Raw genomic sequence first — 16,782 nt, 5'->3', positions numbered from 1 at the left:
ATGACATCAGGTAGGCCTCTCCCTTTCTCAGCCTTAGTTTTTTCTTATCTCCTAAAGGAGGAACAGGGAAACCCTGGTGACATAGTGGTTAAGTGCTATGGCTGCTAACCAAAGGGTCGGCAGTTCAAATCTGCCAGGCGCTCCTTGGAAAATATGGGGCAGTTCTACTTTGTCCTATAGGGTCGCTATGAGTTGGAATTGATTCGATGGCACTGGGTTTGGTTTTTGGAAAGGAGGAACTGATCTTCTTTCTCCAACCTTGTAGAATTTGTGGATTCTGGTTCCCACCCCGGGACCCTCTTGTCCCTAGGCGCTGTCAGCCATGGCTGGACGGCCAAGAAAACCCCAAGGAAGGGCGTAGCCAAGACGGGGCGCTGCTGACCTAGGTGCACTTTCCATTTGGCTCTTACTTGGTGTGTAAAAGCAACAACAACAAAAAAAAGGCCAGTTACCATCGAGTTGATTCTGAGACATGGTGACCAGACCCCATATATGGCACAGTGGAACTCTGCTCCATGGGCTTTTCAAGGCTATGACTTTCTGAAAGCTGATTCTTCACAGGCACCTCTGGGTGGGTTCATGCCACCAGCCTTTCAGTTAGTAGTCGAGTGCTTAACTGTTTGCACCACCCAGGGCCTTTACTTGCTGTGTAACGATGGACAAGTTACAAAACCTCCCTGAAACTCCGCTTCCTCAGCTGTGAAGTGGACAATAACAGACCCTACCTCTTGGGGTTCTTACTCTTGGTGCATAGTAAGTGCTCATTGAATGGTAGCAGAAGTAGTCTCATGACCTAAGAGATGTCTAGTCTAGTGGTTCTCAAGCCTAGCTGGGTGTTGAGTCACCTGATTTCGGGACCGTGTTGAGAGTGTGATTAGTGCATCAGGCGGGCCTGGGAACCTGGGGCTTTAAACAAGATCCTCCCCAGGATATTCTGAGGCCCAACCAGGTTTGGGGGGTAGTGGATAGTCTTCACTCATTTTATAGCTGAGGAAACTGAGGCCCAGGTAGGGGAACACTCCCAAACTAGATGTGGACCCCAGGCCTCCTGATTCCTCATCTGTTCCCAAGAAGACCTAAAGGTTTGGTTCACAGTCTTTCACAGCATCTGCACAGAAGGCAGAATTGTTGAATTCTTGTCTCCTTCCTTTGGCTCCTGCTGATCTGGGGTTAGTCGTTGTAGGGACAGAAGGAAGTCCTGCCCTGCTGGATCACTGATGCTGCACTCACCTGGCTCTGAGGCTAAGTGGAGCCCAGGAGAGGGCTGGTCTCCATGGATGGCAGCCAGGGGTGTGCATTCGCTGGAATTCAGAGGCTTTATTCTCCCAACTCCCCCTCAACATGTTCCTCTAAGAGGTGCAAAGGGAGAGGTAGGGGGCCCCCATGGCTCAGGCAAGGAACCACACGTAGATCACGAGCTGGAGTGCCTGGGAGACATCTGAGGTGCTGCTGGGGTGAGGGAGCCGGGTCTCAGTGGCTAGGGCTAATTCCCCCTCGCTGGTCCCAGCTGCAGAGTCTGCGGGTAGTACAAACGGTTAAAGTGCTCAGCTCCTAACCGAAAGGTTGGCAGTTCAAGTCCGCTGGAAGAAAGGCCTGGCAATCTACTTCTGAAAAATCAGCCACTGAAAACTCTGTGGAGCACAGTTCTACTGTGACACGCAAGGGGTTGCCATGAGTCGAAATTGACCTGACAGCAACTGGTTTGGTGGTGATTTTTTTTTTTTTTTTTAAGTCAGGTTGAAGCTGCACCCCCAGCCCCAGGCTTGTCACTTCACTTTCACTTGGGCTCCACTAGGTCAGATGCCCTGTCCCCGTACTGTGGGAGGGACAGGAGCAGCAACCTTCCCCTCACATCTGTGCTCCGTCAGCACCCTGCTCTGGGTTCTCCCTCTCTGCCCAGTGCCTGGCGTGGGACGCAGAAGGCTGATGCTGCACCTTGGATGGGAGGGCAAGTCCACCCACACCTTCTTCCTGGGGACCCTAGTCACCATCTCAAAAACACAGCTCATGTGTCCCTCACCCTGGCCTTTCAATGACTCTGCAGTGTAGATGACATGTCAGGTCGACATATGCTGGAACTGAGGCTTAGAGAAGTGGAAGGGTTGCCCCAGGTCCAGGGCTTGTCTCATTCCCTCAGCCTCTAGGGCTCCAGAGGATGGCCCTGAGGAGCCTCCTGGGGGTGGCTAGGGGGACAGGGCACTAGACCCTGGGGTTGCTGCTGCCTCTCGGTGCCCTGAGTGCTGAAAGGCCCAACCCCCTGGCAGACAGGGCATGGGACAGGGAGTCACCACCTGCGTTTGAGCCAGGCTTCTGATCTGTGACCTTGAGCGAGGTTCTGCAGGTGGCTGGCTCCGGGTGTCCTTGCAGACCCATGGGGGACCAGTTTCCTCCAGCCACGCAGGGCGTTGTGAATGCCAGCATTGTAAGCCGTTAGGCGCCACACACAGGAAGTGTGTAGCTATCACAGCTGCGGCTCCAAGGGGAGGCGGGGCCTCAACTCAGGGGCATTAGAAAGACAGTCCTTATCTCCGAGGGCTACTAGGACCAGATGAGAACATGCGCATAAACAGCCTAGCCCAGTGCCAGCCACAGAGGGAACAATCCATGCCACCTCTTCTCCCTGGCACACCAGCTCTCCATCCCCCCACCCCCTACTCCCTGCGTCCCCAGAGGGACCCGAGATGAGGAGGCCAGCCCCTCCCCGAGCAGGGACCACCTGAGGGGGCTTGCTCTCTGGTCCCCAGAAGGCCAAGTGTCAGTCATGGCTGCTGGGCACTGGCGACAGGAAGGACTGGCCCAGAGGGGCTGGGGGCGCTTAATCTGGAATGAGCCCAGGGAGCCTCCAGGTTGGTGGCAGACCACCACCTCATCCCCTGCAGTCGGTTGGCCCGCCCTACTCTTTGATGTGCAGATGACTGTGGAGCTGGAGAAGCCTTTACTGCCCAGGCCACTGGCTTCTCGCAAGGCGGAGAGGCTTTGAGGGAGGGAATAGGGCCTGTGGGGCCATGAAGCCAGGAGGCAGGGCTAACATGATAACACAATGAGGTCACCATGAGTGGTTGGGGGCGACCACATATGGCAGCCAACAGCAACTCATAAATGTCAGGCCTTGTGCTGAGTGCTTCATCTCCTTAAATCCACGCACCAACCCTATCGTACCAAACCAAAAAAACCAAACCCATTGTTGTCGAGTCGATTCCGACTCATAGTGACCCTATGGGACAGAGTAGAAGTGCCGTATAGAGTGTCCAAGGAGTGCCTGGTGGATTCGAACTACTGACATTTTGATTAGCAGCCGTAGTTCTTAACCACTATGCCACCAGGGTTTCCTAACCCTATCATGCAGGTGAGAAAACCTAGGCTTGGGAAAGTTTAGGTAATTTGCCCAAGGAAATAGTGGTTGAGTTGGGATATGAAGCCAGGCCTGCTGGACTCCAAGCTTGCTGTGGGTGTCAGTCGGAGGTGACACCCACTTGCGGTATCTGTTACTACCCTCCTTCCCTCCCACCAGCCCTGGAGTTTCAGCTGGGCCTTGTCAGGCTGAGGTTAAGGTGAGCCTCCTACAACCTGGCTGCATTTGCCTAGAGATGCCCACTGTGATAGTTAAGATTGTGTGTCAACTTGATTGGGCCAAGAGTCTCAATGGTTTGGCAGTTATGATGTAGTTTGGCAGTTATGTAATGATGTAATCAACTCCATGATTAGATCTGCTGTGAATAGCCGATCAATTGAAAGGAAGTTTCCTTGGGGATGTGGCCTACTGCCAGTATATAAATAGATGTTCCAACAAAGATCTTGCTCTAGATCCTACATCTGGCTCGTCATCATCTGACCTCTGGTTCTTGGGACTTGAGCTAGGAGACTTTGGGATCCACTAGCCTCTGCAGCCTGTGAGCCAGTGGCTTGCTGACTGACCTGCTGATCTTGGGTTCATCAGTCGCTGCAACGGAGTGAGTCAGGAGAAGCCTCCAGCCTAACGCCTGACCCGTGGACTTGGGACTTGCTAGCTTCTACAATCTCGTGAGCCATTTCCTTGAGATAAATCTCTCTCTCTCTCTGTGTATATGTCGCTGGTTTTGCTTCTCTAGAGAACCCAGCCTAAGACACCCACCAAGGCCAGAGTATGCCTGTGGAGCTATGTGGGCCCCAGGCTTTCTCCTCAGAGTTGGTCAGAGCAGCTTTGACCCTGACTACCAGTTGGTTGTCCATGGTGATCTGGAAGGCACAGCCCCCATTTCCTGAGCCTAGAAAACCTGTCTCCACCCTTCGGCTCACCTGCCTTTCACCCTTAGCACTGCACCTCCCCATATGCTACTCTTGAAAACAACTACTTCACCATTTATAAACTGATACCCCACAGATCTACCATGGATCCTGGAAGCTAGGCTTGTGAGTGGTCACACCAGGCCTTGGAGCCAGAGTCACTGCCTTTACTGAACTGACACCCCCACCCCCACCCCCTCAGGTGCTGGCTGCAGCGCAAGGAGAGGGGCCCAGCCGGCACCTTGCTCCCTTGCCTCATGTTAAAAAACCAAAACCAAACCCAGTGCCATTGAGTTGATTCCGACTCATAGCGACCCCTATGTTAGGGTGGTGTAAACACAGCTTCTTTCCTGCTTTCTGAAAAAGCACTCCCTCCACTCTGCCAGGAACTGTTCTGTGCCTGGCACCACACCAGCCCCCGTTGGCACTTGCCCTCCCATCTCCTTGGTTCCCCAGTGCCCTGCACCTCCAGCCTGATGTGAGAATTGGGATGAAATGAGCACTGCAGGCAGACATTTCCACACAGGCGCTCTGCAGGGAAGGCCAGCAGGCTGCACACCTCTCCCCTCCAATGCACTGGGAGAAGTTCCCTCCAGGCACCCCAGGTTCCCTCCATCCCAGCCTCCCCAGCTAATAGCAGACCCATTCCTGCTTAAGTTTAGTAATGAGCCTGGAAGCTCATCTAGAAATTCTTCATTTACATTTTCTTAGAAAAAAAAAAAAATACAGATCTGGAGCCCTGTAGATTCCTCAGGTGCCAGGGCCTTTATAGGATGGTGAGAAAAGGTGCAGCACCCCCTGCCCCCAAGGCCGTCCATCATGTCCATCAAGGGCTTCTGCTCATCTAGCCCTGGAGCTGGGCTTCCCTGAGATCAGCTGCAGGGCCCTGGACATCAGGCCGCCATGCCAGGGCTGGGGTGGGGTTGGCACAAAGGGCAGTGCCTGGGAGGTGCTCAAATAACCTGGCCATCAGGAGCTCGACTGGCCCCCTTGGCGGAGTGGAGAGAATGTGGGCTGGAGACTTTGTCCTTGAGGGGAGGACACTGGTGGCTCAGACTCTGGGAATGGGAGGCCTTGCCACAGGCTGCTGGGACAGATGTACATGGGCATCTTGCATGGGAGCCAGGTGGCTTCAAGGACCAGGGACTATTCGCTGTTCTCTGTGAACCACTTGAGGACCTCGTCCTTGTTCTGATTCACCCATTTTATGTTGGCTTTTGTCTTCTCCAGGGCTTGCTCAAGGGCCCGGGTGCCTGAGCCAAAGCCAATGTCCATGTTGTCCTGCTTGAACTGCTCCAGCTGCAGGGAAAACAGAGGTTCTCAGCCTGAGGTTGGGTCTCTAACATAGCCTGGAGGAAAGGCTCTCTCGGCCATTTGGCCTCCCATTCTACTTAAGAGCCCCCAAGGATGGAGACAGCAGCCTGTTCCCCTGGAAAGGAGGGGCAAGTTCTCCACTGCTCTCTCAGTCTAAACCTTATCTACGGGAAGCCAAGCAAGTTGCCAATAGGTTGATTCTGACTCATGTATGTCAGAGTAGAACTCAGCTCCATAGGGTTTTCAAGGCTGTGACCGTATGGAAGCAGACAGCTAGGCCTTTCTTCTGAGGTGCCTCTGAGTGAGTTGTAACCACCAACCTTTTGGTAAGTAGTTGAGCGCTTAACTATTTGTACCACCCAGGGACTCTATGGCAGAGACTTGGAAATAACAGCCCCTCACTAAATCTGGCTCACAGATGTATTTGACCTTCGTTGTATGATTTCTCATTGAGATGATCCTCGGCTTTTAATTGAATTACAATCTCAGTCCAATCAAGAGAAGACAGGGACATTCTAAAACAGATGCCATAAGGAAGCAATCAGCCAAATCCAAAATGTGGAAAATTTTATACAGGCAGTCCTCAGATTACAAATGAGTTCCTTCCCTAAATCTTTGTTTAAATCGAATTTGTATGTAAGCCGGAACAGTTAGGTACAGTTCATATCTAATGTCAAATGACCCAGTTGTCCCATCAATGTATAAATGACATATTTTTTAAATGTTATAGATGAAAAGACCTATTAGTACTGGAGGTTCTAGTCAGGGTGATTAAGCAATAAAATGTATCTAGATTGGAAAGAAAGAAGTAAAACTATCTCTATTTGCAAATTATATGATCTTATATATAGAAAATCTTAAGGAATCCACAAAGGAACTATTGCAGCTAATAAACGAGTTCAGCAAGGTTGCAGAATACGAGGGCTATACAAAAATCGGCTGTATTTCTATACACTAACAATGAAAAATCCAAAAATGAAATTAAGAAAGCAATTCCATTTACAATAGCACCAAAAAAGATGAAATACTTAGGAATAAATTTAACAAAAGAAGCACAAGACTGATATGCTGAAAACTACTACTGTTGAAATAAATATCTAAATAAGATATTCATGTGCATGGTTTTGGAAGACTTAATATTGTTAAGATGGCAATGCTCCCCAAATTGATCTACAAATACAAGGCAATCTCTGTCACAATTCCAGCTGCCTTTTTTGCAGAAATTGACAAGCCAATCCTAAAATTCACATGGAAATCCAAGGGACCCAGAATAGCCAAAACAATATTGAAAAGAACAAAGTTGGAGGACTCACACTTCCCAATTTCTAAACTTGCTACAGAGCTATAGTAATCAAGACTGTATGATACTGGCATAAGGATAGACATAAAGATCACTGGAATGGAATTGAGAGCCCAGAAATAAACCCACACATTTACGGTCAATTGATTTTCAACAAGGGTGCCAAGTTCATTCAATGGGGGAAAGGGTAGTCTTTTCAACAAATGGTGCTGGAACAACTGGATAGCCACATGCAGAAGAACAAAGTTGGACCCCTACCTCACAACATTTCCAAAAATTAACTCAAAACGGATCAAAGAATTAAATGTAAGTGCTAAAACTAGAAAATTCTTAGAAGAAAACATAGGGTAAATCTTCATGACCTTGGATTTGGCAAGTGGTTAAGAGCTCAGGCTGCTAACCAAAAGGTTAGCGGTTCAAATCCATCAGCCACTCCTGAAAGCCCTGTGGGGCCAGCTCTACTCTATCCTATACGGTCACAATAAGTCGGAATCGACTCAACAGCAACAGGTTTGGTTTGGTTTTGGTTTTCTTAGCTATGACAACAAAAGCACAGCAATCAAAGAATAGATAAATTGGACTTCATCAAAATCAAAAGCTTTTGTCCATCAATGCATACTTTAAAGAGAGTGAAAAGACAACCCACAGAATGGGAGAAAATATTTTCAAACCTTATGTCTGATAAGGACTTAATATCTAGAATACATAAGAACTCCTACAACTCAACAACAAAAAGAAAATCCAATTTAAAAATAGGCAATAAACTTGAACAGATTTTTCTCCAAAGATGTATAAATGGCCAACAAGCACAAGAAAAGATGCTCAACATCATTAGTCATTAAAAAACCAAAACCAAACCCGTTGCCAATAAGTTGATTCTTACTCATAGCTACCCTACAGGACAGAGTAGAACTACCCCATAGGATTTCCAGGGAATGGCTGGTGGATTCCAGCTGCCAACCTTTTGGTTAGCAGCAGAGCTCTTAACCACTGCACCACCAGGGCTCCTCATTAGTCATTAGGGAAGTGCAAATCAAAACCATAATGAGATACAACTTGACATATACTTGGGTGGTTAGAATTAAAAAAAAAAAAGGAAAAGAACAAATGTTGGTGAGGATGTACAGAAGAAATTGGAACCCTCCTACATTGCTGGTGGGAATGTCAAGTGGTGCAGCCACCATGGAAAACTGTTTAGTGGTTCTTCCAAACATTAAACATAGAACTACCACGTTGTTACTGTTGCTGTGTGCCGTCCAGTCGATTCCAATTCACAGTGACCCTGTATGACAGAGTAGAACTGCCCCATAGTTTTCCAGGCTGTAATCTTTATGGGAGCAGATCACCAGGTCTTTTCTCCCACAGAACATTTGTGTATAGTTACCATTCCTGTGTATATTACCCAAAAGAATTTAAAACATATGTTCATAAGAAAACTGTACACAAATATTCACTGTAGCCTTATTCACCATAGCCAAAATGTAGAAACAACCCAAATGTCCATCAACAGATGAATGGATAAACAAAATGTAGTATAGTCATGCAATGGAATGTTATTAGACAGTAACAAGGAATAACATGCTACAACATGGATGAACCCTGAAAACATTAGGCTAAGTGAAAGAAGTCAGACACAAAAGGCCACTATATGATTCTGTTTATATGAAATGTCCAGAATAGGCAAACCCATAGATGTTGAAAGCAAATTAGTGGTTGCCAGGGGCTGGGGGAGAAGGAGACATAAGGAGTGACTACTAATAGATACGGAGCTTCTTTTGGGGGTGATAAGAATGTTCTGGAATTAGATAGTAGTGATGGTTGCACAACCTTGTGAATATACCAAAAACCATCAAATTGTACATTTTTTAAATGGTAAATTTGATGGTATGTGAATTATATCTCAGTTAAAAAAAAAAAAAGGCAAACCAACCAAATGCAATGAGTTGACCTTCTGATTCAAGTGTATCAACTGCAAAATACTTTTTTTTTTAAACAGCTTAGAAGATTCGAATATAGGCTGGGTGTAAGAAGATAGTCAGGAATTAACTTTTTGGATCTGATAATGGCAGTGTAATTATGTTAAAGAAATTTCTTTATTTTAGATATGACTTTTTTTTCTAGTATTTACAGATGAAATTATGTAATATTAGTAATTTCCTTTAAAATTGTTCACCCCCCCAAAAAACCATTGGCAAAATGTTGATAATTGTTGAATCTGGGTACATAGAGGCTCATTATATTGCTCTCCTTGCTTTTGTGCCTATACAAAAATCCCCAAGATTAATGTTTTACAATGAATTGTCCACATCTTAAAAATCTGGGTTCCCAGTTTCTCCTGTCAATTAGGAAGGCCTAGCAATTTGGGACCCTCATACCCTCATGGCCACATTCAGTGGGAGCTGAGTGGCAGCCACCCTTTTAGCTGGGAAGGGGCCTTTGGGTGCCCAGTTCCCACTGTGCCAGGGTCCAGGGGTAGGGACAGCTTCTTACCTGCTGCAGGTCACGCTCAGTGGAGAATCGTCGGGTCACTCCCTGGATGAGGCTGGAGAAGGAGAAGGAGCCACCACCGTAACTGCAGGGTGAAGAGAGAGGAGATGAGCGAGAGGGGCTGGGGACTGTCGCCCAGGGATATGCCTAGGGTCATACAACTAGAACATGGGGGAGCTGGGACTTGAACACAAGTCTGAACGCAGGGTCCCTTACTCCCCACCCTTTCCTGGAAGATGCTTCCATCCACCACATTTCTGCCCACCCCCGTGGTGTCCCGTGCACACAGGCCACCTCCAGGGCTCCCCAGCCTGGGCCCTCGCCTCCAGACACCCTCTCTTCAGACTCACTCCTCAAAGAGCTTCTTCCAGTTGCTCTGGACAAAGTCCCAGGCCAGAGTTTGTCCGATGACATTGCTGGCAATGCTGTTGATGGTGGAGGTGGCATCCTGCTTCCGGATGAGATCAGGGTTCAGGGTGTAACTCAGGTACCTGTGAGGGCAGAAGGAGTTGCAGTCAGAAGATTCGAGAGAGAAGCCAGGACCACGTACATTACGTCCTCCTGCATCCCCTCAACAACCCCTTGGTGTGCTGAGGGTTGAGGGACCACCCAGGCCTCTCTCCCTGTGGTAGGTGGAAAGCTGAGCCCTCTAAGCAGGGTCACTGGCTATGCCAGATGCTATGCTTGCCAAGGAGCTGATGCCCAATATATATATATATATGCATTTATTTTTGTATTTTTTTTATTGTGGTGAAATACAAACAACATAAAATTTTCCATTTTAGCCATTTGAAGTGTATAATCCAATGGCATTAATTACACCCACAATGTTGTACAACCATCACCTCTATTTGTTTCCCAAACTTTTTTATCACGCTAAACAGAAACTCTGTACCTATTGCGCACTACCTTCCTCCTCCATCCCCAGCCTCTAATAATAACCTCTAATCTACTTTGATATCCGTGCATTTGTCTATGCATTCTACATATTTTATATAAATGGGATCATATCATATTGGTGGTACAACGGTTAAGTGCTCAGCTGCTAACTGAAAGGTTGGTAGTCTGAACCCATCAAGGGAGAAAAGACCTCGTGATCTGCTTCCCTAAAGATTACAGCCTAGGAAACACTATGGGGCAGTTCTACTCTGTCACGTTGGTTGCTATGACTCAGAATCAGCCTGACAGTGCCTAACAACAACATGATACTTGTCTTTTTATTTCTGGCTTCTTTCACCCAATATAATGTTATTAAGGTTCATCATGCTGTGGCATGTATCAGGACTTCATTCCTTGTTAATGTCTAATAATATTCCATTGTATGGCTATACTACATTTTGTTTATCCATTCATCTGTTGAACGCTTGGGTTGTTTCCCCCTTTGGCTATTGTGAATAGTGCTGTAATGAACATTCATGTACAAGTATCTGTTTGAGTCCCTGCTTTCAAGTCTTTTGGATGTATACCCAGGAGTGGAATTGCTAGGCCACTAAATATCTGAAGATGAAGGAAGGAAGAAAGAGAGAGAGGGAAGGAGGAATGGAGGAAGGAAGAAAGGACTAGTTTCGACTCCTGGCACCAGGTATGGTGGCCATTGCTGTCCTTGACTTTGAGGATGGCTCTTCTGTACTGGGGTCCAGATATTGGCATATGAACTACAAAGTGGAAGCTAGAAGCCCTCATCCAAGGGCTTGAGGGTTGCCCAGCTGGAGTCCAGAAGGACTCATGTCCAGGTGCTCCAGAACCCTTGATAGAGAGGGAAACAAAGTTGCCATCAGGCAGAAGTTAAGAGGGCCATAGCAGCTAAAAGCACAAGACCTGGAGCCGGACATGGGTGCGAATCTTGGCTCTAGTACTTATTGAAGCTTCCAGATCTTGAGCAAACTGCCTTGAGCCTCAGTATCCGCATCTGTAAAATGGGAACAATACTGCCCACACCTCTCAGGTTTGTGAGGATTGCATGAATGAGTGTGTGGAGGCCTGGCAGGTTCTCCCCCGCACAGGGATCCTGATCTCTGGTGGGGCGGGGCCTCACCCAGCCCTGCCCCGCCCTGGTCCTCACCTGTTCAGGATCCACACCTTGTTGCTGCAGGCCAGGGCTGAGCGGAGTTTGTCAGCTTCATTCACCAGGGTGGCCTTTTGGAACTGCTCCCAGGCAAAGTCCCACTGCTCCTCCCCACCCTGGGCAATGGCATTGCAGTAGACCGTGGACCGCAGGTTGGGGTGGATCCTGGATGGGGAGGGGGAGTCAGGGTCACAGCAGCAGTTGGGGGTGGGACAAAGGTTGGATAAGGACAAGACTGTGGGCTCCCAGATTCTGCTTGAGGGAGAGGTGAAGCCTGGAGGAGGAGGACCAGGGACACACTCACGTGTTGTTATCAGGTTGTGCCATCCACTCAGCGAAGAGGCTCGAGGCCAGCTCCCCACACTCTGGAATTCCATTGGTGCAGGCAGTGCTAATGGTATTAATCTCGTTGTACCTGCCCAGGGAGGACACGTGGTCAGCATGCCTTATATACAACTACAGGCAGACGGGGACAGGCTGTGGCCCACCTGGCCTTGTGGGCTCCCATTATTTGCTTCATGCTCTGGGCCTGAGCTTCCTTGGTACCCTAGGCAGTCCTGAGACCCAGAGGGGCTGGCACAGGCTCCAGTCCCAGCATCAACACCTTTAGCTGTTGACCTCAAACCAGTGAGGTGACCTTGAAGTTTGTATAAAGTGGTTAGATGGGCCCACAAGCTACACAGAGCCTCATGGAGGACCCCCTACTCCTGGGTGGGCATCTCTCCTGTCCATTGTCCCCTGCCCTGGCCAGGAGTTGGGAGTTCCAAAGGAGAAAACTGCCTGGGCGTTGCTCTGGACTGCCCAGGTTGGGGTTGCTGGGCCAGCAGGACCTCTGGACCCACGGGAGGTCACACTCACTGGTCTGTCAGGCTTTGAGGGCGCTCCTTCCAGTTGTTAGTGACATTTTTGAAGTGATCGAAGAGGGGTTGGACCTGCTTCCTCAGGTATTTCTGTGGGGAAGAACATGCAATAGTTTCAAAGGGAGGACTCATGGCTGACCTGACTAGAGCCCCATGGAGCCTCTGACATGGGTGGGCAGGTGCCAGCAGGGAGGGAACAAGGTCAGCAGTTCGGGAGCTCTCCCATGGCCAAACAGTGCTTGGAGGGAACAGGGAAAGTCTAGGTTCCAGATGGCTGTTCTGGAGTTCCTTCCCAACAAAGACTCAGTTGTCCAAACATTCCATGTCTAAGTGTCATCATTTCCTAAAAGAAAGTGTTGGGTTTTTTCCCCCCTGATCATCAGTATTCCATGCTTATTGTAGGAAATGTAGAAAACACAGAAAATAAAAACCACCCGGGAACTTAACCAATCCATGACTTCCTTCTCTTTCCTACATTTTTCTTATTTGGTGTACTGCTCTTTTTCACTTTAAGTGTCACATAAGCCCTGCCTAATATTTTAAAATCCTTTGCAGGCTGATTCAACATGGTAGATGGACATTTGTGCCCACCTGAGGCCACATCCAAATGTAAAAGGAGTAAACCCCTAAGAATAAAGAGACTGGGCAAGGAAGCAACAGTGTACAAGATGCCAATGCTGTTAGACAGCTGGAAAGTGGAGAGAGGGAGCTGTAAAGGGACTCAGCAGAGGGGGAGAATCCGCAACAGTGCCCTGCAGAGGGGGAGATGCTGACGGGGAGCCTGACTACTGGCCACGAGGAGCCCTAGATAGGCTCAGGATTTAGAGGGACAGTCTTTGGGGGGCAAGGCGGAGGCAGGGGCTGCAAACAGGAGAATCGAGTCAAAGTCTGTAGAAGGAGTAACTGAATCTCCAAGCCCCCACTCCTGCCCCTTGCAGTAGGTAACAACCCATAGGAAAAAAGGAATCAGAAAGGCTCAGGTCCCAGCGTCACCAGACATAGTGGGGGCCAAGGAGGTTGCCAGACTGCAGAGAGGATCAGAGGTGAAAGTTATCTGCTGAGTAGTGGTATCCCAGCTCCCTACCGCACTCTGATCCCACAGTGAGCATCACCCGCCTCATTGCATAAGTTGGGAGACTTGTTCTTTGGAGAAAGTGAATGGTTTCAAGAGAAAACACCTGTGGAAACTATTTTGGGGATCTCTCAATGAACAGCTACTTGGCCACTTAATTACTTCATATTGAGACCCCTAGTCGGCAAACTCCACCCTCTCCATGGAGTTTTCAATCACTTTTCACCACCTCACTCTCAAATTCAAAGAGGCAGCATAGCCTCCAATGTGAAAGAGGAGATCAAAACAAATAGAAAACTCAGAGGAAAGAAGTCAACAGAAGAAAAAGAAAACCTGTAGTAAATATATGCAGAGAGTTAAGAAAAGATGTTGCATAGAATGCTGGAACCAGAAAGAGCAGTTGGAAATCGAAAAATGTGATACAAGAAATGAAAACAATCTCTAGAGAAGAGGTGGAGCGTAAAGCCGAGGGAATCTCCCAGAAAGGAGGAACTAAAGTCAACAGGGTAGAAAATAGGAGAGAGGAGGTAAGAACACTGGAGGATCAATGCAGGAGAAGCAAATTGGATTAACAGGAGTTCCACAAAGGAGGGGAAGAAAGCTTTACAGAAACAATGCCAAAAAAAAAAAAAAAAAAGTCCTAATCCGCCCAGGCTGAAAGGGTAGAAGGATGATCCACCGGGATCAGAGAAGAGTCCAAAAGCTCCCAGAAGAATTAAAAACAGGCCATATTCAAAGTGAGAAAGGCTCTGAGCTTCTCAATAGCAACAAAAGAAGAATGATATCAGTAGAGCAAGACCTTAAACATTCTGAGAATAATTTCCAATCCAGAAGTTTCTAAACCAGACAAACTAGCACTCAAGAGTGAAGGTGGAATAAAGACATTTCAGACATGCAAGGCCTCAGAAAATCTCTCTCTCATGCACCATTTCTCAAAAACTCCTAGAAGATATGCTCCAGTTATGAGAGAGAAAAATCAAGGAAGAATCCAAGGGATCCAGGAAACAGGAGATGCAACATTGGAGAAAAGCCTCCCAGCACAAGAGCTGGGCAGCAGATCTAGAGGAAAGCCTGCAGGACACAGGGCTCCAGGAGGGATGTCTCCAGGAAAAAACAAAACTGATCTATTATCTGATACATTTGTACAAGATGTATAAAAAAGGAAACACAAACATAGTACTCTATGTGGCTCAGCAGAGAAAATGTTTAAAGAATCACAATAAATTAAACGCTGAATACTGATTTGACCAAATATTGTGATTTAACTACATTAGGAGGATGGGAAGAATTGGAGGAAGGCAGGTTGTAAGGTAAACCTTATTTACCATAATAGAAAGCTAATAGATAACATAAAAATAAAATAATAATAAAAACCTGCCTCCTTTGCCATGAGACCCAAAGAACTGGATGGTGCCCAGCTACCATTACCAAATGTTTGATCAAGGATTCCATAGAAGAATCCCGACCAAAAGGGGAGCGATGTTGAACAGACTCTCAAATTTTCATGGAATTCAGACTTTCTGGAGCTACGTAGGCTGGATGAACCCCAAAACTATTGCCCTTAACCTTTAACCGGAAATATCCCCTGAAGTCTTCTTTAAACCAAACAATAGTTTAGCTTAATTAGTGAAGAATATCTGTCTTGAGCATTGTGCTCCTTTAAAGAATTATCTATATAGGATCAAACTGACAACAGCAACTTGAAAGGTTAAATAAGAAGCCTAGGAGTCAGTAAGTTTATGTTATTGGTGGAGGAATAATTTGGAAAAGGACAGCGAGAATGGTTGCACAACTTGAATGTAATGAACTCACTGAATTGTACAGGTCGAAATTGTTGAATTGATGTATGTTTTGCTGTATATATTTTTGACAAAAAATAAATTATTTTTTAAAAAAAGAACAAAGCTGCATAAGCATAAAAAATACAAAACCTCTTCCGGTATGGTCTAAAAGCTACATAATATTCCATTAAATGGATAGTCTACAGTTTACTTAACCAATCCCCAACTGTTGGACATTTAAGTGTTTTTGTGGGTTTATTTATTTATTTTTTGTTTATTATAAACAACTCTGCAGTGAACATCTTTATGGCTCTAGCTTCATCTTGAGAAACCCTGAGTTTCCCCTTGGACCCCCAAGTGGGAGTCTCAACCCTCAAGCAGCTATTCCTGAGACCCCAAAAGGAGGCAGAGGGAAGAACATTTCAGCTGTACGTTCCTCACCAGTATCCTTCTTCCACCAAGTCTCATCTCAGGTCCACCTAGAGCACTTCCCAAATATTTCACCCTGGTGCTCAGCATTCAAATACTTAAAAGCCTATTAATATCAGCGTGTCCCTCACAGCCCAGAAGGGCAAGCTAGGCAGGTAGGGACCTGCTCATTTTATAGAGGAGTTAACTGAGGCCTGAGAAGCTTGTGACAGACAGGTCCTCCAGCACAGTGGCCTTTTCTGTGCCTTCTGAAGGTGCTGATTTCCCATATTTCAAATCAGCAAACTTTGCTAGAAATCCTAGTGTCTGTTTTTTGCCCTGCCCTACCTTCTCACCTTCTCAGTACCTGCCCCCTTCACCCTGTATCCCTCTTGTTCTCTCCTGCTCTCCCAGGCCTGCTCTCAGGAAAGGACCTGGTTTTGCATTAGCTTGGAGGGTTTTACCACTCCAGAATGATTTCTATTAACTTTCTAAGGGTGCCCTTCAGGCACTGAGAGGGAGTGGGTCTCTGAGCCCTGTGAGCTCCTCCGTACCTGCATGGGACCATAGACCTCGGAGCGGTCGAACATGAGCTGGAAGTAGCTCAGGCTGCTCAGGGCGGCCTGCCAGGGCATGTACTCTCTCTCTTTGATCAGGAAGAGCGTGTTGTTGAGCGCCAGAGTGACAGAGACTATTTGGGCACTGGGGACAAACAGAGAGGCCCAAGTCAGCACCTCCACCCTGCCCAGTCACATCCAAGAAACCCCAGCCCAGGCTGCCAAGACTCCTCCTCAACCCTGGACTCTGCCCCATCCTGGAGCCTGAGGTCCAGAGCCCCAGCTGACTCAGCTTCAGCATTCACCAGGAGGGAATGGAGGACATGGATGTTGGGTGGTGCTCCATCCACAGGTGAGGAAACTGAGGCTCAGAGAGGTAAAGTGAATCACCCAAGGCCACACAGCCCAGAAGAGAGCTGAGATTCAAAAGGATAAAAAACCTGTGCTCTTTACTCTGCCCAGCCCCCTTCTCTGGCTTGCTCAGCCCTCTAAGCCTTCCTCTCTCCTCTTCCTCAAGCTGTCTATGCACATTTGCTTCATGAATGTTTGGATCTATGGGTGACATCAGTCATGTCAGAGCTTAGCACCTCTTGGGAACACAGTAGCTGCTCAATCAATATTTGTTCATCCATGCTGCGTCTCTGCTGGCCTGCCCGTTCCAGATCCTCCCAGTAC

General features: G+C 47.5%; 1 protein-coding gene across 4 annotated transcripts in view; it reads right to left on the bottom strand.

Annotated features, from left to right (window-relative positions):
* Positions 1–4,943: 4,943 nt before the first annotated feature.
* Positions 4,944–16,782, bottom strand: part of ANPEP (alanyl aminopeptidase, membrane) — a 28,224-nt gene continuing 16,385 nt past the window's right edge. For all 4 annotated transcript variants that reach the window (XM_049905940.1, XM_049905941.1, XM_049905938.1 and 1 more), the window contains exons 15-21: positions 16,105–16,252; positions 12,288–12,379; positions 11,734–11,844; positions 11,427–11,594; positions 9,715–9,855; positions 9,368–9,449; positions 4,944–5,562 (exon numbers count right to left, since the gene is read on the bottom strand). In XM_049905940.1, the coding sequence (XP_049761897.1) occupies positions 5,410–5,562; positions 9,368–9,449; positions 9,715–9,855; positions 11,427–11,594; positions 11,734–11,844; positions 12,288–12,379; positions 16,105–16,252 (895 nt within the window). In that variant the 3' untranslated portion in view covers positions 4,944–5,409. The remainder of the gene's footprint in view (positions 5,563–9,367; positions 9,450–9,714; positions 9,856–11,426; positions 11,595–11,733; positions 11,845–12,287; positions 12,380–16,104; positions 16,253–16,782) is intronic.

The sequence above is a fragment of the Elephas maximus genome, chromosome 13 (assembly GCF_024166365.1).
Source record: "Elephas maximus indicus isolate mEleMax1 chromosome 13, mEleMax1 primary haplotype, whole genome shotgun sequence".
NCBI classification, from domain to species: Eukaryota; Metazoa; Chordata; class Mammalia; order Proboscidea; family Elephantidae; genus Elephas; species Elephas maximus.
The sequence above is the reverse complement of the archived record's forward strand: the minus strand, read 5'-3'. Positions and strand labels throughout refer to the sequence as shown.